At 40.4% G+C, this 12,053-nt stretch overlaps 1 protein-coding gene across 1 annotated transcript in view; it reads right to left on the reverse strand.

Moving 5' to 3' along the window:
• DCHS2 (dachsous cadherin-related 2) overlaps window positions 1–5,792 on the reverse strand; it is a 76,649-nt gene extending 70,857 nt beyond the window's left edge. The window contains 2 exon segments of the mRNA XM_009329842.1: window positions 4,909–5,100; window positions 5,772–5,792. Of these exon segments, the coding sequence (XP_009328117.1) occupies window positions 4,909–5,100; window positions 5,772–5,792 (213 nt within the window).
• Window positions 5,793–12,053: the final 6,261 nt, after the last annotated feature.

Genomic DNA, 12,053 nt, shown 5'->3' on the forward strand with positions numbered 1-12,053 from the left:
GAAGCATTTCTTTACCGAGAGGGTGGTCAAACACTGGAACAGGCTTCCTAGAGAGATGGTCAATACCCCAAGACTGTCCGTGTTTAAGAGGCATTTGGACAATGCCCTTAACAACATGCTTTAACTTGGTCAGCCCCGAATTGGTCAGGCAGTTGGACTAGATGATCATTTCAGGTCCCTTCCAACTGAAACAGTCTATTCTATTCTACCACTACAGTGGGCATGGCTTCCTTGGGCCAACAAGTTAGGATGAAAGACACGTGCCCTGAAGTGTCTTCAACCCTGACAACATCTAAAAGCTGTGACTGTAGTCCAGAATAAAAAGGAAACTCAAACAAAAAGCTCCATCCTTCCCTTCTCACTCACAATGTGCCCAAAGAAAAAAGCAGCTGTGGAGCATGGACACATTTAGAAGGTACCTGAAGCACTACATGCCAGTGAATCCTGGGATATGCCGAAACCAGAGCTTAACAGAGCCAGACTGGGGAAAAACAGGCAAAATGACAAAAAGGCACCAGGGCACATATTTTCAAACAAACCCACCAAAAAGCTTCCCACCACCACGCAATGGCAGCCTTCAAATCACCATTAAGGGCAGTCCTATCACAGCACTCGAGAACCTCACTTGGAGAAAACAAAACCAAGGCAGTCCACTCTGCAAAGGGAAAAGACAAAAAAAACCCCACAAACCTAAGCCTCTGGACTATACAGATGTTGTGTGGTACTCCTTACGGTGGTGGGGGACAAGGAGTGGTAGAACACCCCGCCTGTGCTCTGCAGTTTTCAAAACTTCTTGCCGCACTGATGAAGAGAGATGGTATGCTGGTACGTGCACTGTGTTACCTACAGAGATGTTTGTTGCTGGAATTAGTCTATGCCTGGTAGCAGCTCTCACAAGCGTAGGTCATCTGGTCTTCCCCAGCTTTTGAAGCTGTGGGGCCAGCTCCTCCCAGAGTCAAGGTTGGACACTCCTGAATGCCCCTCATTGTGCACCAGCCCCAAGACCGTGCAGCTCAGATTTTGGCTTTGAAGGCCAGACAACTGTTGTCTGTAAGCAGATAGTACAGATGCCACTAGACAGAATTTAAATTAGCATTATTCCAATTAAATTTCTCTGGATTATGACAGGTTTTCTTTAACAGCTGCAGGCATTACTGTTTATTTGGTTGAAAGAGAGGTGATTGGCATCATAAAAAATGCAAATGAATGAACAAAAAGATTGAATTATGCATGATACATAGCAATAAAATTTGCCACTGTACAGCAGCAAAAATGGGTGCTGTTAAAAAAAAAACGTTTCCTGTATGAAAATGAATTCACATTAAGACTCTAAGGCGAAAGTACAAAAAACAAGCATAAAGGAAGCATAAATTTACATATGTAGTAGTTTGGAGACCCCCAAGCGAATAGGGAAAAACACACAAAGGAGTGTCCATTTCAGTCACATTGTGAAAACAAACAAAAAAAAGCCAAGCAGAAGAATTAAAATGTATCAGACCAAATTTGCACATATTCAAGAACAAAAAAGTAGTAATTTTGTCCCTATGCTGCTTTTGAGAACATGCAGACACTTATTAGAATTCCTGTTTTTCCATATTTTCCTCTTTACAAGACTTGATTTCACAGTATGCCTCACCTAAATCTCTCTCAAGTGTTTGTGAAGGTTCCCCAAGCAACATACCTTCATCTGATATTCTTCTTTTATTTCCCAGAGAGAAAAAAAAAAATCTACAATTTTAACATCACTCTAAGAAATTTTCAGCCGACTGTAAATTCAAAGATGCCCCAAATGCCTACTGAAACTGTCTCCGATCTGTCACAAGTGCAGAAATACAGCTGTTGTGACTAAGGGTGCAGTTTGAACTGGGGGTGTCCCCGGCAGAGCTGGCATGTGAATCACAGGAGGGTCACCCTCACTATTGGAGCATCTCTCAGTCTGCCACAGTCCAGAGAGAGACCCAAGGAGAGGGGCTAGACGCAGATGCTGTGGGATTCAGTGCAAACACCTTTCTATAAACCTAGCTACATGATTTCTTTTCATATAAAAGCATTTCAAGGAGTAGCACCAAATCTGTATGTGAAGTAAGTGACTTTGGGACCAAAATCGGTGCCGCCAGCTGAAAAGGCTAATACTAACATTATGATCAGTCTTGTCCTCACTTAATCAGTGAGAGTGCTCCCACAAGCTCCCACAGGATGTTTATTTAACACCAGTTTAACAAAATCTGTTTTCCACTTGCCTCTCACGTGCAATTTCAGTTCTCCCATTACGCTTTCTACACAGTGCATAAAAGACATGACCAACAAGCTCCAAAACCATGTAATGGAGCAGGCACGAACAGGTGGAGGAAACAAGAGTTTTGCTGTAAGATAAACTGAGCACCACCTGGAAAATGCTTTCTTTTCTTCCTCACTTCTAATTAACTTTGTTATTTTCTTTCCTTTTCATCTCTCTCCCTCCCCTTTGTCAACAGTGACCCTTCACTCTTCTTCTGTCTTTTCTGCACACATTTCTCCCCTGATCACAGCCTCCACTTTGAACCCCACACCTAACATCTTTAATCCATCAAAATCAGCAGCAGAATGCCAGGAGATAAAATATCCTACTACAATTTTGCTGTAAAGGTGGAGAGTGGCTCAACATAAGTTCAAGTACACTGAAAATTTTGAAGAGCTAATACTGAGTTTAGGTGCTTTAGTATTTAGGTGTCAGATGAGCTAATTTTTAGAAGAGAAATCAATGGGATCTACAAAGTGCTGAGTTCCAGTAAGAAGATTAAGTCCTGCCTGTCACAGACAAGGCAACCAAAAATGGAACCCCCCTCCCCATTACTGAACTTCTGAAAACACAAGGTCCCTAAATGAAGATAAATGACAGACCGATTTAAAAATGAAATAATCTATAGTTTCAATGCATTGGCTGTTTTCCTTTAACTGTTGACATAAAATTTATCACTAGAGCAATAATTTAACCAAAAAATGCATCAAGCTTTTTTCAAGTAAACCTATTTTCTTTCACATTTTTAAAATAATCTTCTGGACCAGACTGGATATCTGAGAAACTAGTCAGAATTTCACTGCTATTGTCCAGCTCTCAGTTAGCCTTTATTAATAAGACTAATCTTGATATTCCAGATACGTGTATGTGTTCTTTACATTTATACAGCCTCAAACCATGAATATGAGAGAAAAAAAAAAAATGAAATGATGAACTATAGCAGAATACCTAATTTTCTGCTGTTATACGTTGCAATACTGACTGCTTTATTCTTCAAGGCTTGGAAATCTGTACTCAGGTGTATGCTACAAAATTTTGCCTAGAAAGGAATTTTGAAGACAGAAATCACAAATCAGAGAAATTCCAAAATGGGCACATAGATTTACTTCTGCTGGAAAGATTACAGATACTATCCTAACTAAAAGACTAACATTCTTAAATTATTAGACGTTCAAATAAGATAGAGTCAGGAAACAAACATACAAACAAATTCGTATATAGTTGTTTCTCCTCAAAAGAAATCTATGGGGAAGAAAAGGCACACTGCTAAAGCACTATTAATACAAGAGAATGCTTCTGTAGCCTCTGAAATAAACACTGAATAGTGATAGCTGAAGAAAAAAGCAGATGAATTGCTTAACTATTACACATATATCCAAATTCAACAGCATACAAATTACCCTCAACTACTACATTCTCAAAATAAAGCAATTAATACCAAGCATCAACTGCAGCTATTTAAGTTCATCTACTCATGAGTATGGAAATCATAGTTCACCAAGTTTCTTCAGCGTACTGTAACAAAAAGCACAGACATTTTAATGAAAAATACAGTATTTCTAGCACAACTGTATTCTTTTAAATTTATATTAGATATCCCTAGGACAATATCTTAAATGCAAGGTTAATATTCAAAGTATGAAATAAAGACTGCATAGCCTGAAATAATTTAATTTCAATGTTTTTCAGCTCAAATTGTGCTGCAAAATGTGACCTGAATAACATTTTTAAAAGTGTCCTTACGTTAATTTTAACATTTGAAGCCAACCAGTAACCTTTTCCTTCAGCCTCTTCACAGTTCATTGCTAAAGCTGAAGAAAGTTAAGAAAAGTACCAGCTGGTCTTCTTCTGGGCCTCTCATTGCAAAACACCTTTGGATACTTTCATAACAAAATGAACCCAGGAATTATTTTCTTCCAGTCTTTTTCAGGAGTCGCACTACCAAAACTTCCTTGGTCTACCTTGGCACCAGGTAGACCAAGTGTCCACACCCAGACATCTCAATGTGTTCCCACCACAACTAACATCTCCTCCCCTTCCTTGCCAAACAGAGATCTGAAATGGACTATTTCAGGCACATACAACTACCCTGCCTGTGCTGTACCACAAACACCCACTTCCAAGCACCAGGTCTTATGAAGTGGGAAAACTTTCAGACGTGCTGCTGCAGGGAGGCTATACCCAGCTGCAGCAGCAGCGGCATCAGCTAGCTAGAAAGAACAAGGAATTTATCCAGGAAAATCACTGGCACCCGCAGCAGCCATGCAGCTCTAGCACAAGTTACTGGTTTATTACTGCTGCAGTCATCCTGAAAGCAGGGAACAGAGGTAACCTGGAGTCCACCAGTTCTAAGAGGAGGAGGAAAAATCAGCAGGGACTAACACATCCTAAAAATGGTTTTCAACAACTTGTTCAGGAGTAATTGGGGATTTCACAGCAAATTTTATCAATTTGGGTCAAAAATTATGGTTCATGAAGTATCACTTTCTGCCCTCTGTAGGTGTAAGAAATTGTATTTGAATTAATGCAGTTTTTACATATTCATTATGTTGTCATTTAAAAGTACACAGTACACCCAAATCTGCAAATGCATTCACAAATCTAGCAGTATGGAAAGGCAAAAAACTTACCCCATCTGTAGCTTTTACTAAGAGATCATAAGTGGTTGGATCTCCTTCTCTGTCGATGTCTTGTGACACACAGATCTGACCAGTACGTGGGTCAATCTGGAAGGCTTTGGATTTTTCATAATAATGAAATCCATCGTAAAGAAAATATTCAATTTCACCAAACTGGTCGGCATCTGCATCTGTTGCCTTGACCTGCAGGGAAACAACAGAGAGAAAAAATGAAGCCAGCAAAATTACTACTCACTCATTCAAAAATCACAGATACTTTGTTTTAAAGTTACCTGTTTGTGTTGTAAAAGCAAAAGTGCATACACACAATAAATACAGACACACTCTGCTACCTAAGCTGTCTGTCTGCAGTCTGTAAAATAATGACTCAGCTACTGACAGTGTAATTATTGCAACAAGCATGTAAGATCGATTAGACCTGTCTGTAAAATTACTTGTTTATCTGTCAATAATTATGTCAATCAAGTGGCTTCCTGTGACTGGAAAAGCCATACACATTAAGCCATGTTAGTAGGCCATACCTTAAGCTACTTTCCCTTCATGTTATTTTTACCAGTGGAGGTAGGTCTTACGAAAACCACGTCACATGCAGATGAGAAAAGTGCTGCAGGACATTCTTACCTAATGTATTTTCTAAAGACTCCCCAGAGCTTAATTTAGTATTTCATTTGAAAGAGGGCTTGGTGGCACAGTAATCCATACAAGCTAAGGACTGGAGGGGGTTTTAATCTCCAGTCCTCCCTCCAAGGAGCCAGAGCTCTATCAACACAACTAAACATGACCATCACGTGTACGCACAGCACAAAGAAAGAGGTGCACAGACCTCAGTAAGACCCTGTAAGAGACTTAATTACCTTGTCAGTGTAGTCTTGCATGTAGCTGTAACTGCTGAATGACAAGCAAGCCTAACTTTTTTCTTTTCAGCTACATTAAGTACATCTAAAAAGCAGCATGAATTCTGCTGTAAATCCCAAACAAATGTTGTAAATAACTACTTTGAAGAAAGACTTCCTTCAGAGGGAGATTCCTCTGCAACCACGTGGCATCAAATGGGAAAAGATATATATATATATATATATATATATATATATATATATATATATATATATATATATACACACACACACTAAGTCCTGCTGACAAGGAAAACAGCTGACAAGGAAAACAGGTGGCAGGAGAAAATCTAAATGGGTGATGGTTAGGGGCTGTAGCAGGGCAATGGTAGCCATTGGGCAGGGGGAGAGGGCTGATCCCGGGCACAAAATGGCTATTTCCAAACCGAAACACATGGGCTCCTCCCCTTCTTTCCATCTATACTCAGTCTTCTTGTGTTACCAATGGATCAGACTAGACTAGTATGCTGGATGTACACAAGATGCTTTCAGAATCCTGTGAAAATCTGGGGTGACTTTCAACATGTTGCATCACCTTCCCTCAGCTGGGTTTTAAAGGACTCGCAAAGCATTACACAAACCATAGGGAGTCAATACTCTTTACCTGAACGTGTGATTAAGGCACTGACTAGTCTAGAAAGCACAAAACTCCAATAATTTAAAACCATCAGGTGACTTTAAATTTTAATACAGAACATACCTAAAAGATTTTTTCTAACACCAAAATTTTTCTTTTTACATACATGGGGGGAGACAGAAATTAACATACCCATTAAAATATTTTAATAAATGTTTACAAGGGCAATAGGCTTTGCCAATACCACATACACATGCCCTGAGTGAGGAAAGGCTGAGGGAACTGGCTTGTTTAACCTGGACAAGAGAAGGTTTGGGGGGGATTTTGGGGTTGTTTAGCCTGGAGAAAAGGAGGCTGAGGGGAGACCTCATCGCTCTCTACAACTACCTGAAAGGAGGCTGTAGCCAGGTGGGTGTCGGTCTCTTCTCCCAATTAACTGGCGATAGGATGAGAGGAAATGGCCTCAAGTTGCGCCAGGGGAGGTTTAGATTGGATGTAAGGAAAAATTTCTTTACTGAAAGAGTGGTTAAACATTGGAACAGGCTGCCCAGGGAAGTGGTTCCAGTCACCATCCCTGGAAGTATTTAAAAGACGGGTAGATGAGGCGCTTAGGGACATGGTTTAGTGGGCATGGTGTTGTTGGGTTGACGGTTGGACTCGATGATCTTAGAGGTCTCTTCCAACCTTAATGATTCTATGATTTAATAGGAGCCCACCAGTGCCCAAGAGAAGGTTACTGGAGGGACAGTGCCAGGCTCTGTTCTCAGGTGCAGGGCAGGAGATGGGGAAACAGTGATCACAAGCTGAAGCTAGAGAGGTACTGGCTGGACCTAAGGCAATATTTTTGCTATGAAGATGATTCAGCACTAGAAGAGGCTCCCTGCCCAGAGGGGCTGGGGGCTCCATCCTCAAGTTTTGAGACCCAACTGGACACAGCCTGAGCAGCTGGGGCTGCACCAGAGACCTCCCACCACGCCCTCCATCCCCAGCGGGGCCAAGGAATAAATGCTGCCTGGCTGCATTAGCACCGTGACACAGCTTGCTGCTTCACCAGCCACCAGAAGTCAACTCAACAGGATGCTCGAGTGTGAAACTCTTGGTCTTTGGACAAGGGGTGGATTGGTTAAGTAAGTATTTGATAAACAGAACAGTTTTCTGCATTGCACCTTCAATTTTACAGCTTTCTGATAACCAAAGATTTTGTGCTGAGTTTGGCTGTTCTCTAGCATGTTCCATTGTCGGAGTTTTCACTTAAATTTACAAAGATCTCAGAAGAAAGTAATTTACAAAAATAAGTATACATTAAAAGAGCCAGTATTTTTAGTTCTCTAATTTGTCATTATTGGAGATACTTAAAGGATTTCTCTTCCTCAGCTGGTTTCATTTTCTACTTATTCTTCGAAGAAGATCAATCCTGCCTTTCTTCCATCAGCCTACCTGTGCAAGTACAGTGCCTGAAGACCTTAATGGAGCTTCGGAAACCTTATTATCGCAAAGCCTGAGACTTAAAACTGGCGGGAGTTCACAGAGGAGACCTGTACCAGCCGTTGCCTGCACCTGACCCAGGCTGGTAAGGTGAGAGCCGCAGCCATCAACCACAGACAGGGCAAAGGCGGGGGTCTGCACATGACTGCCTGTACAGATAAAGGCCTGGCATGGTTTTAGGCACGGTTTCACAAAAGACCAAGCAGGACAGGCCAGAGGCTATTCCTAGCAATAAGTTTGGATGAGGTCATCCTGTTTTGAGGATGTAAATGAATTTAGCTGCTTGGACACAAGCTGCACCAGGTCCTTTGGCCTTAGGGCCCCAGAACAGCCCTTGGCTGCTTCTCCTACTAGTACAAACATGGCCTTAAAGACCAGTCAGTGCCTTCATCACATGCTCACTTCTTTGCCCACAGAGGAATTGTTTTGGCATTAAGATGCTGAACTGGGAATGAATTAAAACCAAATGAATGAAAACATGGCTTGGGAAGGCTGAAAAGCATCGAAGTGGGGAAAGGGAAACCATGTAAAAAGTGCCGAGGCAAATTACAGAGCTAAAGCTTACTCTAAACCAGTTACTTCCATCAGAATTTTAAAGTGACAGACAGCCCAAAAGATACACATTATTTCAATTAGCTGTTTTTTTTCTTTGTTGGGTATTTTTGTTTGTTCGTTCATTTGTTTTTAAGCACGCTGTGGATGTCTCCACTTCTGCATGGGATGCTTGAGATTTGCTGTATTTCAGAAGAATTATCGCTGGCAGAGATTGCACCACATACTCCAATGCATCCCTTTTTTTCCAAATGGTTTCTCAGAGCACTGAAAGCCATTATACCAGTTTCTGGTGCTGCAAATAGAAAGCTCCTCCACAGGAACCCTGTGGTGGCAGAGCCCTTCACGCTTCTTTCATGCTCTTGCAGTTTGCAGCCCTCGGCTGCAGCACAGGGTGCAACGCACGACCACTCCTGACCCCAGTCCAACCACTCGTTCTGGGTAAGTTAAAGGCAAAATTCACATTCAACTTCAGCAGAACAAAGATCCGGCCCTAAAAATGCTTTACAGCTGTATATAAATCAAGTCTACAACACACATATTTCACCAGCCTTACACTTTGTTATTTCTATCATAAAAAAAATAATAAAACATAAGCCTAGTGTGCTCTCGGTACTCTGCCACCCTGATGCTATGGAACAGTAATTCACTTGGCCCTTACAAGAAAAGTATTTCAATTTATTTCTTGTTCCTGAAATCTAATGTAGGTGACAATACTGAAAGGTTCTGTCTCCCTGTGCCTGCACGCAGTTACATGTGTAAATGCTAACATTTATGTCTGCAATTGAGCGTGGGTGATTAAGTATGGGTGTGAAATTCAAGCGTATTGTTAGAAGTTTAGCCCATTATGTTCAGCAACTTGTTTTCTTTCTTGTAAATTATGCAGTCCTCAGACTTTGAACACTACATGCAAAGGAATAATGAATGATGAATTTAAACAAAAATGCTTCAGTTCAAAGCAATACATATTTGAAGGTCTAATTGTGATCAACTTCAGTTATTTCAATCATCTCTCAGGCAGCAGAACTAAGTGGCATCAATTTTTGCATTTATAAAAATATGATCTTTCTCCCTGTTCAAGTCCTTCACATCCATTCAATTTCCACCCACTTAATAGTCTTATTTAATCACTCACCATGGAACCTTTGATCTGAAGAGAGAAGAGTCTGGAATTAAAAGTGAATGAAAAATTTACTGTAGCAGACAGAGCTGAGGTTGAATGGCACTATATCTGAGGTCAGGGGAGCAATTAACTATTATTGATGCAAGCTGATTTAGAAGGAGGAACACAGTGAAAACATGCTAACAAATTCAAGTTTTCAGATACAGATGAAGGGAACAAGTTACCACAGATTTTAGAAATTAAAGCTTACTGTAGTCATGGTCCAAAACACGTCGAGTTATGATAGCATACTGCGCTAGTACCAATCCTATGGAGTATTACAGCAGTTAAGTGCTCAAGAGCAGTGAATTACAGCAGTCCAAACAGGAGGAAATGAAGGCAGCAGCAGGAGTTTTCACAGTGGATTGATCAAGAGTGTTCTATGTCGGCAATATCACAGAGGCAATAGAGCTGAAAGGATTTATATGCCTTGGACATGCGGGAGGCAAGAGACTACCAAGCTGTAACACCTCTGTTCTGAGAGTTAGGCTGAATATGAGATCTAGGAGAAAAGAAAGGGGGAGGAAAAAGAAGGGTTATGCTCACAGGGCCCTTCTCATTCTTTCACTAAATATGTTTTCAATACACTAAGTTGAAGATGCATGTTAAGGAGTGTAAACTTGGGAATAAGGAAAGACAGGACAAAGTATTTCCCCAAGAAACATTTTTAAAAGCCAACAAAAGTCATGGTATGGACAGCTACTGGCTGGACTTCTCCCGTCAGTCATGCTTTCTATAGCCTACATCCTTCAGTCTGTTTGTACACTGTCTAGACTTGCAAATCCATCAGAGAAAAAGAAAGTTTCTTCTGTCCTGTTGACATTACCAATAAAGTAATAAATGGTCAGAATGCAGACATCCTCTCAGGAGAAGGAAAAAAGGGCCACCTAGAGAAACGTTATGGAGAACAATTGAAAAAAAAAAAGCTGATCCATCAATGTGATGCTTAAACAAACAGATTAATGCATGAGGGGAATAAATGGTGGAAACTGGTAGACACCAAAGGGGGTAAGAAGATAAAGAAAGAAAGAAAAATAGTCATTTAAAGAGACAGATTAAGACAGTGTTGGAAGTGCAGAAATTACTTTTATTTGCATGTGGAAAGAGGGGCTAATCTCAAAGAAAATAAAGGGAACCACTATGTAATTAAGGATCATTAACCTCACCTAGAGGTACACTTTAATCCTGTAACACATGTGCAGGTTTGAATGAAGAAAAAAATGCTGGCAATACACTTAAATAGGAGGGAACAGAAACATCTTGCTCAGTGTTATGCTAAAAGTATGGAGAGACTTTACAGCTAACAGAAAGCAAACATTTGGCAGATCCTAAGCTGGTTCCATTCACTTCAGGAGAACTATGAGAACTCACAGCAATGGGCAATCTGTCCCCATATTTTACAGGCATGAAACAATATCATCAATAAATAACAAACAAGATCACAGAGAATTATATCAGCTCCTAAAGCCCAGACTGTTTTAAATACTGATTCGTTTTAAGAGAAAAGTTCCCATTTTGATTTTTTTTTGTTTCCACTGCTTCAAAATCCTCAAGCATATGTTTAACTGTGTCACCCTACTGTTTCAACAGATTAAAATAAAGTTCCTGTCTACTGATTTAGATTTCTTCACTTTCTTTCCTAGGCATTATTTCCTCATTTACAACAACTGAATATATTTTGAAGAGCAGAGCAAATATTTTAAATTATATGCAAAATGGGAGAAGTTACCTGCGCACATGAAACCACATCAAAAAATATAATCTTATTAACTGTGCGGATCAAAAGTTCAGGGCTATGCGCTTTGCATCCTACGTAAAGACCATTTCTCGGATTTAGAGAGTATGCAGCCTCAAAGCTGACTGCTTTCCAATGCTGAATTTCACATGTGAGTGACCAGAATTAATTTTATAGCTTTCAGATTGACGGAATAAGAGAAAGAGCAGGCAGTTTGGCCAAATAACTCATGAGAGTGGTCATCTCTGATAGCAATTAAATGAGACTAAAAAAATACTAAATCAATTTTTCATGGCTTAAGAATTGCTCCCACACCACATATTTTGTCAAGTTTACTCCATTTGATTTCAGCTAACCAAGACACAGCTTTCACAGCTCATAAAAATCTGTTTGGGGGACCCTTGATGTCAGAGCTTAAGGCAGATTTTTATTTTGTGCATAAAAAGTACATTTAATTCTTTCAGTTGTACTGATATCATGAAAAGCAAGTTAATTGCCAGCAGTCAGTTTTAAAGAAAATCAGAATGTAGGGTAAATAAAAACATACTCCACTACTTCAAAATCAGAGTCAGAATCAGAGAATAATTTGGGTTAGAGGGGACCTCTAAAGGTCATCTAGTCCAGCCCCCCTGCCGTGGGCAGGGACATCTTCAACCAGATCAGGCTGCTCAGAGCCCCGTCCAACCTGACCTGGAATGTTGCCAGGGATGGGGCATCCACCACCTCTCTGGG

This window comes from Pygoscelis adeliae, unplaced genomic scaffold (assembly GCF_000699105.1).
Source record: "Pygoscelis adeliae isolate BGI_AS28 unplaced genomic scaffold, ASM69910v1 Scaffold67, whole genome shotgun sequence".
In the NCBI taxonomy this organism is placed as follows: domain Eukaryota; kingdom Metazoa; phylum Chordata; class Aves; order Sphenisciformes; family Spheniscidae; genus Pygoscelis; species Pygoscelis adeliae.